The 17864-nt window shown below is 43.9% G+C and overlaps 1 protein-coding gene across 1 annotated transcript in view; it reads right to left on the bottom strand.

Annotated features, from left to right (window-relative positions):
- The window catches only part of GRIN2B (glutamate ionotropic receptor NMDA type subunit 2B), a 294156-nt gene that overhangs the window by 102406 nt on the left and 173886 nt on the right, over positions 1 to 17864 (bottom strand). Inside the window, exon 3 of the mRNA XM_027129551.1 lies at positions 3114 to 3228. Coding sequence (XP_026985352.1) covers positions 3114 to 3228 — 115 coding nt within the window. The remainder of the gene's footprint in view (positions 1 to 3113; positions 3229 to 17864) is intronic.

The following is a 17864-nucleotide window of genomic DNA, read 5'->3' as shown; positions in this document are numbered from 1 at the left end:
TTAAATAACAAGCTCCCTTAGCACACTTAAAGTACGATCTATGAAAACTCAATCTACATAAAGATTTTCTCTCCCCTCGCCCAAAAAAACGAGCTCTTGTATCAAGGGCAATAGCATAAACTTGATTCTTCATGATGGATTTTAGACTCTTGTATTATGTAATGGTTCTCACTCATTCTACATATATTTATTGAGCTATGCAACACGATCCTCCAGGTTGCCATGAGGACACGACAGTATGAAGACACAGCCTCTGTCCTCTGGAAGCATCATACATGCAACTCTAACACAGGCAGATGTGACGAGTACTACAACAGAGGTACAGACCAAGGCTACAGGGGATAAGGGAGCAAAAAATTATATCTTGGTCAAAGATCAGGGATGGAGACTGCAACATTTTAACTGGACCTCAAAGGATGATTATGATTTGTATAACTGGACTATTCATTCCAGGAAAAGAAAACATCACGACACTCTGTACGGAGAACAAGACATACAAGGGCACATTCTCAGAACAGAGAGGAGTCCAGTGTAGCTTGAAGGTGAGATGGGAAAGGGTGAGGAAGAGAAGACGGGTGTTGGAAAAGAGACCAGAGCGTTGAATGCAAGAACAGATAGAGTTTGGGCCCAATCCACAAACTGCAGAAGCTCTGAGCAGGTTTTGGGCAGAGAAAGAACTAGAATTGTGGGGTGGGAAACTCTTTCTAGAAGCCATGTCCAGGGCTGATCTGAATGGTTCAACGTGGGCGTCAGGGAGAAGGAGGCCCATTTAAAAAATTATCCACATGGTTCCCAGATCATATAGAAATAAGGAATAAATTCAAGAGTTAGAGTAGAGGTAGATCTGTTAAGGAGGTATGGGATCCAACCCCCAGGAAGGAGGGTCTAGTTTTGGAAAGGGCTGGGGGTCCCAGGCGTCAGATTCCAGCCTAAGGAAGAGAAGGCAGCACAAATGATGGGAAGTGGTGTCTCTTTAAGACAGGACGGTCTTGACAGGGCCCCTTATTTGAGACAGTAATCATGGTCTACTGAATAAAAGCCACCCTAGCTGGATGTCTTCTGATCCACGCATGAAGCCTCCGTTTTTTAATAACTCCTCTTCTGGAGATATACAGAAGCGCCTGTTGTACATGCCGGCCCAGACTCTCCTTGAATGATTATGTCTCCACAGCAGCAGTGAAAAGCAGCTTGACTGGGGTAAGGAGTGGAAGCCCAGGGAATAGCCATTTTGGGACAAATGACAACTCAGGGGAGGGGCGGCAGCTTCAATCAAGAGCCCCGGGCATAATGGCAGCCTTACAGCCAAGCCCTGATATGAGGAACACATGACAGATCGAGGTCTTTGGTTTGAAAGATAAGGCCCTGGGTCCCACCACCTGAGACACACATGCCTGGTTTCACAGGTGAGCATTCTCACAACCACCTGTCCACGGCTCTCTGTGACAAGATGGTGAATTTCACGAAGTTCATCTCTGGCTTCTTTTCCTGGCTACTCTCTTTGGAACTGCATCACCTGGTTTCCATCCTAGTCAGAGCCATGCTGACATCCTGAAGTCTGTTCCCAGCCAACTGGCCCACAGCATCTGCAGAGTCTGTAAATCAATGCTTCCCAACGTGATTCACAGAATATGATTTCATGGGTAAAGGGTTCTCGTGATAAGTCATTTGGGGAAATGCCAGATTAAATAAAATTAAAGATGTTTCTTTGCTGTAAGGCACCTCTGTTGGCAACAACGTGGATGGACCTTGAGGGTGTTATTCTAAGTGAAGTAAGTCAGACAGAGAAAGACAAACACTGCATGATCTCACTTATAAGTGGACTCGAAAACAAAAGAAAAAGAAGAAAACCTAGTTCACAGATACAGAGAACAGACTGGTGGTTTGTCAAAGGGTACGAAGTTCCAGGTGTGAAATAAATAAGTCATGGGAGTGTAATGTACAGCATGCTGACTGTGGTTAATAATACTGTGTTGCATGTTGAAAGCTGCGAAGAGAGTAGATTTTAAAAGTTCTCGTCACAACAACAAAAAAATTTTGCAACTATGTATGGTGACGGATGTTAACTAGACTCTCTGTGGTGATCATTTCATAATATATACAAATATTGAACCATTATACCGTATACTTAAAACTAGTATGACGATGTATGTCAACCATCCCTCAGTAAAAGACACCTCTGAACATTCAACTGCTAATATGTTCTGAGAATCTCCCAGAGTGAGACAGAGTAGACGGCATCCCTCGGTCTTATTTATCTGGAAACCATTTCTCAGCAAAGCGTCTAAAGGCACAAGTGCCCTGCCGAACATTCTCGGGAACACCAGTGATGACATCACTCTCAGGAACATTTGCATTTAACTAGGAATCAGGTATAATAATAAAAGCCAATACCTAGTAAGTGCTTACAATGTGCCAGGCACCCTTCTAAGTCCTTTACATATATTAATATATTTAATCCTTATAACAACCCTGTGTTATTGGTACTATTATTATTAACCCCATTTTTCAGACGAGGAAGTGGAGGCACAGAGAAGTTAAGAGATTTGCCCAAGGTCCTAAACAGACAGTTTAGTGAGTAGAGGAGCTGGGGATTGAACCTAGGCAGTCTGGCGCCCACGTAAATTAACGCCTAATGGTAGAATTTCAGACACTGTGGTCAGCTGGCAGTGGGAGAGATCCTGAGAAGAGCCTTGCATGGCAAGCCTCCAGTCACAGGAAATCCAGAGTTGTGTGCTCATAAGTTAGGCTTCACAGGCCCCCCCAGTATACCGTGTAGGACACGACTTCTGAATTACACCATGATTCGGTTTCTCCACCTAATCGTGTTATATGGTGCATGCACACTCTTCCATTAAAACGAAGTCATGCTGCAGACAGCACCACTACCAATGAAACAGAAATACATAGGGACAATCATCTCTTGATTGACCAAAGTAGCAAGAAAATGAAGACGCAAGTTTGAGAAATGGCCTCCCCTGTGTTCTTAAAGTATTGATCTCTTGCTCTCCAGCTCAGAGAGCAAAACCAAGGCGCCATTTTCCTCCAATGTGTTGCAGACTTTCCGATCCCCACCCCCTCTACTTAGTATGAGAATTGCCAAAGACATGTCCTACCCTCTCCCACTTCCTCTCCTTGTTCAGAAGTATGATCACCAGTTTCGGGTGCATCTGGTAGCCGTCTTCACTGAAGGACAGATTTCTCCCTTCAAAAGTCACATTGATCAGATACCTGGAAAGATAAAATACAGAGAAGGTTGAAAGTACGAAGAAGGTACGCTAGAACAAGATGGTTAGGAAGACGGAGAGAATGGGCTGGAGGCAGACACGTAGATAGCGGTACAAATACCACGTAAAGCTTGTACCCCTCGGGCTCCCATCTGATGATCCAGTACCGTCATCCAAGCCTTCACATAATAGGAATAATAAGATAGACAGAAATTTAAAACAAGGGCAGTGGGTTTGACTTTAGTCTGCAGCTATGACTGAGCAACTTATTTAGCCTTTTGAACATCAGTTTTTTCATGATCTGCCAAAAATGGGGTAATAAAGAACCTGCTCTATTAGGTTTGTAAGGCTTAAATTAGATAGCTCACCACGGGGCCTGGTGCAGAGTAAACTCTCATTAAGTGTTAACGATTAGTATTCAAAAAAGGAGCTGGATTAAAGGGCAGAGGTGGTAGAGACGAGACACAGTGAGCGTGGGCCAACACAACTTCCTGCTCAGAGAGCCTGGAGTTTAGGGTCTTTCCGCCTCCCAGAGATATGCCTACACTTTTGAACTCTTGCGATGTGCCTGCCCAGCTCATACTTCTAAGGGTTGCAAGATAAGTCCAGCAGTCAGGGATCTGGTTCCACGAGATGTATCTGGAAACCAGGACTATTGCACTTTGTAGAGTGAACAGAAAATAGCAGGGGCGGGACGTGGTGATGGGGGAGGAGGGAGAGACATTTCACAGAGTGTTCTAGGTTCAGGCACTTAAACTAGCAGAAACTCTAATAATTAGAGTCAGACCAATGGAGTTGTCTCCCTCTCCAACACCTGTACCCCCCGCTCAGCCCATCCCCCTGCTGGCTGCTCTGACCCGATGAAGTTCCCTCACCGGGAATTCCCACAGGCGTGCTCATTCCAACGGCATTAGTGCGACTGTGCTGATGGTAATTTAGGTCCCTTTACCATCATGGCTCAAGGAATCAATAATGATTCGCTCTGTGTTCACATGACATGCTACTCTGGAGCCTCGCACCTGATGCTGCTGTGAGATGTGTCTCTGCTAAGAAGCAAAACGGGAATCTTGTGATTGTCCTGAGCATTCTAAAGGGCTTCAAACCTTTGACCAACAACGGTGTCCTACTACATCTGAAGGGCAGAAGAAGAACGTGCAGGAGGTAGCTTAAAGGCTCCTCTTTTAAATCTTTTCATTCAACAGAACTGTGAGCCTCTTCTTTGATTCTTCCAGATAACATTAGGTTAAGCAACAAGGTTGCTAGGATGTCACGTCCTTCAGGCACTTCTAGAGATGACTAGGCATTGTGAACCAAATCCTCATGGACCACTTCTCACTTCTAGAGCCGCCTGGGATTTTTCAACCTGTCATTCCGGGGCAAATGCAATCAAGAATACAGACCTCAAAAGAGTAGAGATTCCTAGAATCTCAAAATCGGAAGAGACCTTCACAGTCAATCAGCCACTTACTTCCTGTAGTTTATGCTTCCCTTCTACATCATAAAAGCAGCCCTCTCAGCTCTTCTTGAATACTTCCACTGAAGGGGAGCTTACCACTGTACACCCTACCCTCAAGGCAGCCATCTCACTGCTGGGCAGTTCTTTTTTACCTAAAGCTGAAATCTGCTCCCCTACCACCCCTAGATCCCTGTCTCCGCCTCAGATATTATACAGTCTTAGTCTAATGCTTCTTCCACATGGGAGCCCTTCAAGTATTTGAAGATATTTATCGTGTAGCCCTTACAAAATAAATTTTAGTCTTTGAAGAAACCATAAGCTCAATTAGTTCTATAATTTTAACTTGATAGATCAGGGAACTGAAGCACAGAGAGGTCAAATTATGTGTCCAATGTTCTCTGGCTAATTGGGAGCAGAAATAACATTTTAAGTGCCATTCTCGATCCCATGTCCTCTCTAGCACCCCACCCTGGTTCTCGTATACCACAGCAGCTTTAATATCCCTGGTTCCTTCATGTGGTCCTCCTATGCTACGGCTTCAGCTCCCTCCCTCTATCCCCTTGGCCACACTCTCTGGACACTTGCAGTCGGTAAAAGTGTAGCATCCCTGATTCCACTCAAGGCTCCACCTGGCGTCTTCGCCATCACCTGTGCCATTCCTCCTCTCAGCTCGGTGCTGCCCGCTCCAGCCCGTCACTGCTGAGATGGTGATACTCGGGTCTCCTGCAGTTAACAACAACTTCAACAATGCAACCGAAGTCCCATATGATTCACTTCGGGGAGTGTAATTACAAAAGCACAAGACACAATATTTTAAACTAACAGACCAGAATTTAAGCACCCGACATAACCAACTTGAAAAATATGTTCTTACGACAACAATATGGTGCGGCTTAGAGTAATTTCTGAAAGTCTGCAGAGAAGGTGTACAAAACATGTAAAAAAAACTAGCCCTGCCTCTTTTTTGGAAGAATGCAAGAGAGGAGGGGGAGATAGAGAAGGAAGGAAGGAAGGAAGGGAGGGAGGGAGGGAGGGAAGGAAGGAAATGGAAAGAGAGAGAGAAATAAGTAGGAAGGGAGGGAGGGAGAGAGGGAAAGAGGGAGAGAAGGAGGGAGGGAAATAAATTATCTGGTTTAAGCACCCTCCTTTTCACCAGACAAGCCTCTGAATAATTCTGACTTTATCTAAAATGCCATTAAGAATATTTCAAAGAAAGTGTCCATTTCAGAAGGCAATTATAAAAGAGGAGTTCCAAAAATCATGTAAGTCATAAGCAGCACGCAAGGAATAAGTATACAGCCTCTCGAGATGACTTCTTTGAACGGGGACAGCACTGAATTAAGTGGGTAAGTTGAGAAATTCAAACTCCGAGAAAATAAACCACGTTCACGGGTAACTGCTCTGTAGTTAATTTCTCTAACTGTCCCTGCTCCCGAGCCTTTTGATTTTCCTTATACATTTCTCTCTCTCTGGGATGTTCACCCTCTTTCAGTTCGACATGTTCATTTTATTCTATGTTGATATTTCTCATATATTGTACTTATCAAAAATAGTACTAAAATGTTATGATGATACACAAAATACTCTTCTCCGAAGTATCCTTTAATCATTCGTATCCTTCAGCAGTGTACAGAGTGAACATTCACATTGTGTTTTTCTGCGTAATTCCCTGAGACGTGCCAACCTTTAGCTATTAGTGAGGAGCTTGCAAATATATACTCGCCTTGAGCAAGGATGCCCTTTGAATAGCAGAAAAGACCAATCCACTCATTGGTAATGAAAAGTGTGAAAAAATAATCGGGAGTGTGGTCACTTTTAGACATGTGACCTTGGCCTTGAACCTGACTTTTTCCTCTTTAAAATGGAAACACCATTTTTTACCTCCAGCTTATCAGGTTGTGATGATCACATGAAATAGGGGGTAGAAAAATGATAGAAACTATGACACAAATATAAGGTTATATAGAATAAAAAATAGATATTAGCCTGATTTGAGTATCTAAAGGCGAGGAACTTGCCTCATTTTGGACCTCAGTGAGTAAAAGTGGGATGATTACATTTAATAAGACCAAATGGTCCACGGAACACATGGGAGGAATGGAAATTGTATCTCACGTATGGAGGATCAACCAGGTCAAATGGTCATATTAACTTAATTTCCATAAGACCTGAAAATATCCAACTACCTTTGAATCTGGCTGTGCTTTGTCAATTTTGAATATTAATTAAATCAAAACCTCAAAACTTCCATGTATAAATTCTCAGTAAAGGATTAAACTACAAGATTAAGAGATGCCACGGCAATTCTCTTTTTCTCTAAAAATGTCATCCTCAAGTATGTAATCAGAAAACCTAGCTTCAAGTGGCAGCCATATTCAGAAGCTCTGTCCATAAAACTACAGTCCCCTGGGAGGCCCATCAAGGTTTGGTGCATAAAAATATTGCTTCATTTGTCCCCGGGATGCAGCAACCTGATGGCTTGTGTCATAAAGTTCTAATATTACACAAATCTCAGATTGCCGGAACTAGAAGAAAACTTAGGAACTGTCCACTGAGAACTCTCATTTTAGAAAGGAGGAAACGGGTCCCAAGACGCTACCTGACTTTCACAGGTGACTTGCCTGTTCAGGACCGCAGTTCAAGTCTTCCGATTTCAAGTTCAGTGTTCTTTTCCTTACATCACCAAGTAAAGTGAAATCAGTGTCGCTGAGCCCCAGATGTGCCCCTTAGCATTCTCACATCACGTGCCATGCCCTGCTCTATGCAGACCCCTCATACAGACTGCAGGAAATAAAGCCCATCTCATTTCCTGCCTGACCCTGGCTTGTGGAGAGTCTCAGAAAAGAACCCTGATGGGCTCAGAGCCAATACATTTGCTGCGTGTGGCCAGAGTCATCCTCCACTGGGTTTAATGGGGTCAAGTTGAGGTAAAAAGCCCTTGTGCCTCTTTGACTTTGACCATGCCACTCAGAGCTCATTTGCTGCAATGATTTAGCAGTACGCCCAGTGTGGGAGGTGTCGGAAGAGCTCTGCCAGAATTCTCCCAGCAAACCAAGAGCCCGAGCACCCCAGTACTAATTGCGCCCTCCATATTTTCACAGGCACTAGATTCTTTTTATGAATGTCTTTTAATGTGGTAATAAGAGAGACAAGTCTCTCCTCTCAGGTGATCCTTTCAATTTTCAGATAAGCAGATGAAGTCCAGAGGGTTCTGTGGCTTTACCGAGATCAGATGACAGGGCTGGAATGAGGATCCAGGTGTCCTCACCCCCAGACCAGTGATCTTTCCACTCAACAACATGCCTCAAAAATGGTGGGGCTTCCCTGGTGGTGCAGTGGTTGAGAGTCCGCCTGACGATGCAGAGGACACGGGTTCGTGCCCCGGTCTGGGAAGATCCCACATGCCGCAGAGCGGCTGGGCCCGTGAGCCATGGCCGCTAAGCCTGCGCGTCCGGAGCCTGTGCTCCGCAACGGGAGAGGCCACAACAGTGAGAGGCCCGCGTACCGGGAAAAAAAAAAAAAAAAAAAGGTGGAATTTTTCATAGCTCTCAATTTCCATTCTACATTCTCAATTTCCATTTTCCAATTTCCATTCCATTGGAGAACTGGAAATTCTCCAATTTCCATTTGTTATTCAGAGCAAAATAATAAAGGAGGAAACACAACTCCAGGGAGGAGAACTGAATTCTTGCCCCCTTTGTGTACAATTTCCTAGCTCTGAAAATCTGTAACTGTCACTGTGTCTTTGGTGTGTCACTTACCATTTAAAGCCTGCAGCTCCCTCATCTATAAAATAGACTCGTTCAGACCATCTCACTTGCCTGATGCGGGAAGCACAGGGCTCCTTCTATCTCTACGTTTCATCTGATTAATACTGTGGCTATTGTATTGCTAAACTCTATCATCTAAATGACAAAACCACAGATCTTTCGAAAAGCTTTTCTCTGGTCTCTTTTTAACAATTACTATTTCATATGCGTGTTTTCTCTTGAAATAGCAAGAACAATTTCCCATGGGATTAGAAATAGTGGACTTAAAAACATTTAAAAGCTACTTAGTTAGAGACCAGTATTGGGGGAAGAAAGCAAAATATTTAAAAATTAGATGTTCCTTGTGATGGTTTGGTAGACTAAATAGAAATTCATGATAATTAAAATGAATCCCAAATGACCAACCCAGTACAATGTGGTCAACATGGCAGGCCATGGCCTGGGAACGATTCTCTCCTGTACTTACCGATAGCTTCTTCTGGGATCAAACCCAGAAGAAAGATCTCATTAGTGAGATATCCTGCACTCAAATGAATGACTTAGACAATGCCCCTAAATGCTGGTAGGAAGAAAATAAGGAGAAACAGGAAAACATAAGTTAATCGAAGAAGAAAGGAATGCAGTATGTACTGCGCACACACTCCGTCACCAGCACCTGCAGGAACAGCAGCAGGCAGTGTGTGTGGCATTTAAGAGTAAGGACCTGGGCTCCCTTGTGGCGCAGTGGTTGAGAGTCCACCTGCCGATGCAGGGGACACGGGATCGTGCCCCGGTCCGGGAAGATCCCACATGCCGCGGAGCAGCTGGGCCCGTGAGCCATGGCTGCTGAGCCTGCGCGTCCGGAGCCTGTGCTCCGCAACGGGAGAGGCCACAGCAGTGAGAGGCCCGCGTACCGGAAAAAAAAAAAAAAAAAGAATAAGGACCCTGCAGTCAGACCACTTCTGTTCAGATCCTAGATCCACCAGTTTCTAGGTTACGTGACAATGTTTTCAAGGCACACACATTATTTTATTCTGGCCAACAATGGTTTTCTTTTTGAGGAAAAGGGATTTGAAGAAGCTTTAAAGGTTTCCTTTGGCACATAGGCATATATTTTCATATATAAAAATACTAAACCATGTTGTTGAACAAAATTAGAAATACCAGTTTCCTAAGCTGTCAAGTGTAGGCCTTTTCTCTTATTTTGCAAAATGAAACTTAGTAGAGAACGTCAGGAAAAACTAATTTGAAAAGTAGATTGTAACATTAATTACTTGAGGCAACTTAAAAATAGTTTGTCTTCCAGTGGATTAAACATTTTCTCTGAAGAGGTGTTTATGCCATTCATTTATTTTACAAACCATTCCTTACAAATCATAAAAGCTTCAAGTTTGGGCCAGTCCATATCTGAGTTATTTAAATTCTACATTCATAGTGTTAAATTAATGAGATATTAAAGTATCTTGAAGACTGTCTGATATAAATTTTTTTTTACATCTTTATTGGAGTATAATTGCTTTACAATGGTGTGTTAGTTTCTGCTTTATAACAAAGTGAGTCAGTTATACATATACATATGTCCCCATATCTCTTCCCTCTTGCATCTCCCTCCCTCCCTCCCTCCCTATTCCACCCCTCTAGGTGGTCACAAAGCACCTGATATAAATTTAACATACTTCCTCTCTCCTACTGGTGGTGAGGATTGGCCCCTTAGCAATCTGGCTGAGGGGTAAATGGTGATGTGTCAACTCACCAACTATTACAGTGAGAGAGTCTTCTCTGGCCCCTAGGCCTGACAATGAAATATTTCTGAGAGCTATTACCCGACTTCTGTTTCATGACTGAATGCCATGAATTAGATTTATCTGACATGAAAGAAAACAGAGGGGCATTGTTGAGAGTCACCTGACAATCTCTGCTCAGATATAAGAAGGTAGAGAATATTTCATCTTCCTCCAGAAAGATGTTATGTCAGTGAGCTCCGAGGGGCTCTGCCACCAGCTGCGATGGCCTCCTGTCTACTCTTTCATCCTCGTTTCTGTACCCTTCCACCAAGCGGGGTCAACGTGGCAGGCCATGGCCAGGTGACAATTCTCCTCTGCATCGTTCCATCTGGGATCAAACCCAGGAGCTTGTCCTCATTAGTAAGATACCCTACACTCGAATGAATGAAAAGGCCTGGACGATGCCTCAAAATGCTTAATGAGGAGTTAGTAGAAAGAAAATAAAAGGGAGAAACAGTACACCTGAAACTAACACAATGCTGTAAATCAACTATACTTCAATAAAAAAAAGAAAAATAGTGAAGATGGAAAAAAAGGGGAGAAGCAGAATATATTACGTGAAGATTAAAGGAATGTAGTATGTATTACACACACACACACACACACACACACACACACACACACACAACGGTACCACCAATGTGCAGTGCAGCGTGGTGTGGAAAAGCAAGAACACCGTGGTCAGATGAGTTCTGCTCAAGTCCTTGCTCAGCCAGTTCTGAAGTTGTGTGACCTCATGAGTTATTTAACCTTTCTTTGCCTCGGTTTCTTCACTATAAAGATATGAATAATAATAGCACTTACGGGACTGCTGTGAGGATACATAAAGGACTTAGGGCTATACTACTGCATCTATACATAATGAGCCTTAGGTTTTAGCTGCTGTTGTTGTTATTATGACGGCTGCCTTTTGAAAACATACTGTCTGGATATCAGAGAATGTTAGAGTTAGTGGGGACTCCTGGATCACAGTCTGAGCTTCCATATTTAAAGGAAGGCCTGGGAAGATGCCGCTCTTCGGCAGGGTGAGTTCGGAGTCCGGGTGTCCCGATTTCTGGATCTCTTCTTTTCCATAAAAGCACATTTCCTCCCATTCCCACAGTATCCGAACTGCTAGGGCTTCGGGACATTTGTTTTGTCTCCTATGGTTGGTTCCCCCTGTGAGGTACTCTGCAGTAGGGAATCACTTAACCGTACTACTTCCATGTATAGTTCACTTCCTGAGGAAGGCCAAAGGTGAGCTCATAGTTCCATAACTTTAGTCTAGAATAAAGGACTCCTCAAAATGACCTCCATTCTGACCTCCTGGAAGCCTGATTGGAACACTGTGCAATTCTCTTTAGAATTCCTTTGGAGGGGGCGCGCTCCTGCTTGTGGGTTCCTTAGGGAACTGTGCACAGGACTCAAGATGGGGAAGGAATTCCTCCTGGTGCTCGTGCCCACAGCCCTGCGTCACCTCTGCTACGGGCGACACAGGCGAGGGTGTGACGGGAAACCCAGGGTTATCAGAGGCAGTTCACAAGGCGACACTCCCAGTGGGAGGGAATCAAGTAACTCTTCTGGGTAATGTTATCATCACTGGATTTTTTTTTTTTTTCATTTTAAGTTCATGCTTTCATGTTGCATGTAAGTTAAAATCACTTCCTTTTTCAAAAGCACGGAATAAAACCCCTCTTCTCTTCCCTAGATTATGTGCGCAGTATACTGGAATATAGCCCAGTGTGGGCTACCAAAACTAAGCAGTCGGGACCTTCCGAGAGAAAATGCCAAGACAGGTCAAAGGCTAGCTGATCGCTGAGTATGCTGCTATTTCTTCTTTATGCCTATAATAATGTGCAGGTGAAGGCCTGCCTTTCTGATATCCATTTGAGCTCAAAAGCTGGCAGCCCTGCTCAGGGGCTATAGGCCCAAAAGCAGCCAAACAGTGACTGACACAGACTTCTCCAGGACATTCAACCCTGACGACCAGAAGCCTTTTCCTTCTTGTCAATGTTCAGACTTTACTGAAAGAAACCCTGCTCATATACGCCCTTGGTCAAGAATCCAAAGTGACCTGGGCATGACATCAAGGGAAAAGAATAAGGCGGCTTTTCTCTTCCTTTTGGCCTTTCTCCAGTTCCTCAATTTGTTCTTCCATAGGAGCCCATCTCTACCCTCTCCTCTACCTGAGGTGGCCAACAAAATGAACACACTGGCAATATCTCCCTGCACATAGCACCTACCCACTCTGTAGCTACGAGATGCTTAATTTCACAACTGCCCCCAACAGCTCTACTGAAGGGTGGCCGAAGAGTTAAACAAAGGAATTAGTGAGATGGCTTCAGTTACAGGGGCTGGGAGTGAAGGTTATGAGGAACTGTCGTCTATGGAAAAAGGGGGTTATGATTCAGTCTTCCAGTCTAACGGAAAGACCTTCAGGTGGAGATCTCTAGAAGCAATTACATTAAACGGGAGGAAAAGAGGATCAAAAGAAGGAAGATATTCCAGGGGCAGGGGATGGTTTCCAACAGACAGAGGACTCAGGATGCCTGGGTGCAGATGATGTCGTTCGGGGAGATGGGCGCCTCATAATGATCTCATGCTATGGACGCGAGACAGAGGGTGATGGGGGCTGTTGACTCATTCCAGCACACATCTCCGTCTTCAGAAGATGCAGTCACGAACCACCTGCCACAAGGATAATGCCCTTTCACATAGCAAGTAGAATGATTTATTGAGTCTAGGGTCCAAGGGAAGACCAGGGGAATGAAACGTACATGTGGCCCAGATGAACTGTGGAACATAATATGGGCGTGAAGGAAGTGAACTGTTGGGAAAGTTAGTTAGCGACAAGGAGTTTGTTGATGTGGTTCCCGCAGCACAGTCTGCAGAAGAGCTTTCTGGGGCTTCGGTTCAGGGAGAGGACCCACTCCTTAAAGTCTGCTTGGGTGTGAAGGTGCAGGAAATGTAAATATATCCGTCAATAGTAAAAGGGATATCAGGGACCTGAAAACAGTGAGATGAAATGTATAATATACCTTAACAAGAAGAAGACGCCAAGATGGAAACTACAATGCAAAAGTGCTGATCAAAGGTTATCAACCAAACACAGCCTATGTTTCTAGAGTTTCTGTAAGTGCTGCTCTAAATCACAGTACTTTATAGCACGGTTTCTAGACCAGGTTAGAGTAGAGGGTCCAGGGGAAGATCAAGCTTGTTTATTTCTTTAACTAATTTTAGTTAGTTACTTGGTTAAAGACACCCATCGATCTGTTCCAATATTCTAACATGGCTTGACCCTTAAGTCAGAATTTGAAGCAAGGTGAGGGCAAGAGTTTATTCAAACCTAACTCTCTTTCTCTCTTTCCTGGTCCTCAAGAGGACAGCACCATGGACCCCAACTGCGTCTTCACAGGGAAGCTGAAAGAAACATGTAATCATCTCTCCCTGCTGTACGGTGCGGGGGCTAGAACTCTGCTGTTCCTTCTTTTCAGGGGATTCTAGCTCTTTCTCTCCCTCTGTAGGTTGATGTTTCCATGGAAACATGCTCTTTAATGCTTCTGAAATTACTGTGCATTTATACCATTAACTCTTTGTTGGCCAGGGGAGGTCACAGAGATTCATTTGCCAACTTCTGCAAAGTAATTCCATTTTCTACCTCTTTTTACTGCAAACTTAAAAAAAATAAAAAAAGTAATTCACACTTGATGCCCTGATGTCCTCACCAGCCCTCACTCCTTAACTCTCGCAGTCTCGGCTATTGCCTCTATCGTTCTATGGACACTGTCCTTAGGAGGTCATCAATAATCAAAGCAAAGTCAACAAAACCAAATCAGTAGCTTTGTTTCATCATCATCCTCCTTGACATCATACAGCTTCTAACAGTTGATACTCCCACATTTTCAGTAACTCTCCTTTCCTTTGTTTATTTTTTGATTAAAGTAGGATAATTTCTTGGTTCTCCCTATATCTCCCAGACCAGTTCTCTCTTCTTTCCTGTCCATTTTTGCTTGGAAATCCCTAATTTGGGGGCACCCCAAGACTCACGTTTTCACCCCTGCTCTCTCCCTCTGAGACTCATTTGTAGCCAAGTATCAACCATCACCTCCGCACCAAGGCCTCCGAAATCCCCATCGGAGGTCCCATCTCTTTCTTGACCTTCAGTGTGATATTTCTGAGGGGACCGTTCTACCTGAATGTTCTGATATCAGTTCAAATGTAACATGGCCAAGGCCAGGCCAGGCTCCCCTGTCTTCTGGCAGTGAGACCACCACTCTCAGGGTTTAACATTCTGCCACACCTCTGGCTTCTCCCTCTCCGTTATGCTTTCACCTTTACAACATGAATGTAGAGGAGAAGAGGCTGGCTGCTCTCATGAGCTGCTTTCTCAGAACCAGGCAAATCAGTTAAATCGTCAGCCGGAGTTCAGCATTATGTACAAAATAAGCTGAGGGATATTTTTTTTCCCTCTTTTCAGAATTTTGTCTCCCCAAGCTAAATGAATCTCATGGCTTTCTAGCCTATAAGTAAAATTGCTTAGAAGCCATAGTTCTGCTCTGGTCACTCAATTAAAAAAACAACAAAACAAACAAAACCTTCTAGCAAATGCTACCATTTTTTGAGCACATCCTAAGCTCTGTTCTGGGTGTTTTGCATTATTTGATATTGTCACAGCAGTGCTAGACAATGATAGATCACGTTATAATGAAAGCCCAAGGTTGGTGACACTGGGAGTTGATCCCATTCGATTCTGAGTGGCTCTAAAACCCATGTTCCTCCCACTAAGGATAATGTTGTCAAGAGAAGCAATGGTCAGGAGAGAGGAAAACAAAAGAGTCCCAAACTTCTAACATGGTAGAACCAAAATCTAAACCCAGTTCTGAATGGCTCCAAAGCCTGGGCTCTTAATCACTACTTATACCACCAAGCCCAGTCCATCAGCTGCTTTTAATTGTCCCTCATGCCAGCATCATAAGGGAAATCTTTAGGGAAGGGGGCGACAGACATGGAAAGACTGGAGGCGCGTTGCTGGTCAGGCGATACGTTCATAGAATAACAAGAGAACTCCAGGTCTCTAGGGGCTGTCAATCTGTCATATTTCATAAGCACTAATCCCAAAAAAAAAGTGCAGAAGTGGAATTAATTCGCTTTATAAGAAAACAGGAGACAAACCACAAAGCAGTAGCTTGACTGAACTTATAGAGGAATTAATTCTCAGATCACACTCTGGGAGGAAGTCAGTTATGAAAGCCTAGGACTGCATCCTTGGAGCTCTTGTTAGGGGCAGACAACAAGAGCTAGAATATTTATTTGGCTCGGATAAGATGGGGAAAAATTCTATCCTGCTTTGGCACAGAATATCTAAGTTCTATCTGGACTTAAAAAATGCAATATTAAAGTATTGCTTTGGAGCTACAATCAGCTCTCAGTGATCCCCCATGAGGGAGGCAGAACCATACTTATGATCTGGACAATCAAATACAACGATTACTCTTGGTACTAATTCCGTTCCATCTCATCATGGGTTTAAGCTGCAGGACACGCCCCTCCTTTGGAAATGCTTCTAGTCTGGGTCTCATCACGCTGCACTGTCTTGGTTCTTCTCCTTCACCTGTGATTGTTCCTTCCTTCCCTTCTTTGCTGGCTGCTTTTATTCCTCTTTTCCCTTAGTTGAGGTTTTGTAGGAAATTCACTGCAGGGTCTCTGTTCATTTCAGCCATTCTCAGGGCACCAACTCTTCCTCTGAGTCCCAATTCCACGCCTGCATCCTAACATCTTTTTCACGCCCCGCTTTCACCCCTCGACAGCCATGCCTCCTCGCATCTCCCCCTGTTACAAACTCTTAGTGTTGGATTTGCTTTATCTTTCTCCTCAAATGAGCTGATTTCCTAATTCCCCTCTCTGACTGAGCTGATGTTCACCGAGCATTTGGGATGGTACCTGGCACACGGCAGGCAGTCAGTGAACATTAACTGGCCTCATTCCTTTGGTCTTGAAACCTCCCAGGAGTCTTGGCCATCTTCCTTTTCCTAGTTTCCCACGACCAACGAGCCCCCCAGACAGTCCTGGTTTTACAAAATACTTCTTGCATCTGTCCCTTCCCTTCGAGTCCCATGACTTTCATCCTACACGAGACCTTTATCACTTGATACCCAGACACCTACAGCAGCCCTCTCCTGGGTCATCTTCTCCCCGATATCAATCGCCCCCACCTTCCAAATACCACCTGCACTTCATCTTACAACAAGACTTCTTAGGGTTATGTCACTGCTAACTCAGAAATCTCCAATGGCTCCCCACTACCTAGAGGAAAATTCTGCCCATGGTCAAGGTACTCTCCATCCTGGCCCCATCTATCTGTTCTCTATATGAACACTTGCTAAAGCCAAGTGGCTTCTTCACTGTCCCCTGAGCATTACCTGCATTTTCCTGCCACCCTTCTATCCTCTCTCAACTGAGTACAACACAAATCTCACTCATGCTTGTGGTCTCAGATCCAATTTTACCCTCTGCCTATACTTTCCTGACCATGCCCGGCCCCTCCCTCCTCCTGCCCTTTCTAGCCTCCAGTCCACATTTTCAGCATTTGATTTATTGCTGATGTCTTGCTCCTTTTTGTTACTCAACGTTTTATGCGTGTGGATCTTGTCTTCCATGATAGACAATACACTGTTGGAAGGTCAGTATCAAATCTTGCCCTTCTGTTATCCTTTGCAGAATCCCAATTAGTGCCTTGCTTGTGGTACATATTCAATAAATACTTACTGATTTGTTTTTGAACTTCTAGAAGACTAGTCCTGAAGGCTTCTCCTCTGCTTTCTCACTTCCCACCCCTCACACCCACCTTTCTATGTCAAACCTCTCTCTCTCTCTCTCTCTCACACACACACACACACACACACACACACACACACAGGGCCGGCACTGTGCGTTGGTATCAGCATTGAGTATTGATTCCCTATAGAAAGTGACTCCTCCAATAATTGATTTAAAAAAGAATAACTTCTAAAGAATATACACCTACCATCTTTTTCTTCGAAAAACAATGAGACAAAAAGTGGGGCTGACTTCATTTCTGCACGAGCTCTTTTTAAACTCCTCCCCTTTGGATGTTCTTCCCGTTACATTGTCCATAAAACATATACCTGCCCATGAGAATCACCTAACTTACTCAAATCATATTCCATAAGAAAGAAAAAGAAATAAAATTTCTTGATAACAGGGTTGCTGACAGTGATTTTTTCTTTGAAAAATAAAAGCACTGGGGGGATCTGAAATATATGTAAAAAATAATACTGGGGTGTTCTCTACCAACGTAAACTCACTTTGGTAGTTTAGGAACAGAGAAAAATAGAACTCATTTTGTTTATAACATTGAAGTGAGAGGGCCTTTAAAAAAACAGAAACCAGAAAAGCAAAAGAATTTGTTATTTGTTTTCTAGTATTTTTCAGTTTTAAAATTAAATTAAAAACTTAAAATGTCCTCAGTGGGGGAGGGAGATAACTTTCCCCCAATGTTCACGTGGTTAGGCACACATAAAACCCCTCCCTCACCCCTTCCCTCTCCCCAGCTCCCCACAACCCCACAGCAAGAGCGGAAGAGAAAGAGAAGCCACCTAAGTGTCCATCGACAGAGGAGTGGATAAAGAAGATGTGGCACATGTATACAATG

Source organism: Aethalodelphis obliquidens, unplaced genomic scaffold (genome assembly GCF_003676395.1).
Source record: "Aethalodelphis obliquidens isolate GAN/ISIS:26980383/991018 unplaced genomic scaffold, ASM367639v1 scaffold36, whole genome shotgun sequence".
Classification (NCBI taxonomy): Eukaryota; Metazoa; Chordata; class Mammalia; order Artiodactyla; family Delphinidae; genus Aethalodelphis; species Aethalodelphis obliquidens.
The sequence above is the reverse complement of the archived record's forward strand: the minus strand, read 5'-3'. Positions and strand labels throughout refer to the sequence as shown.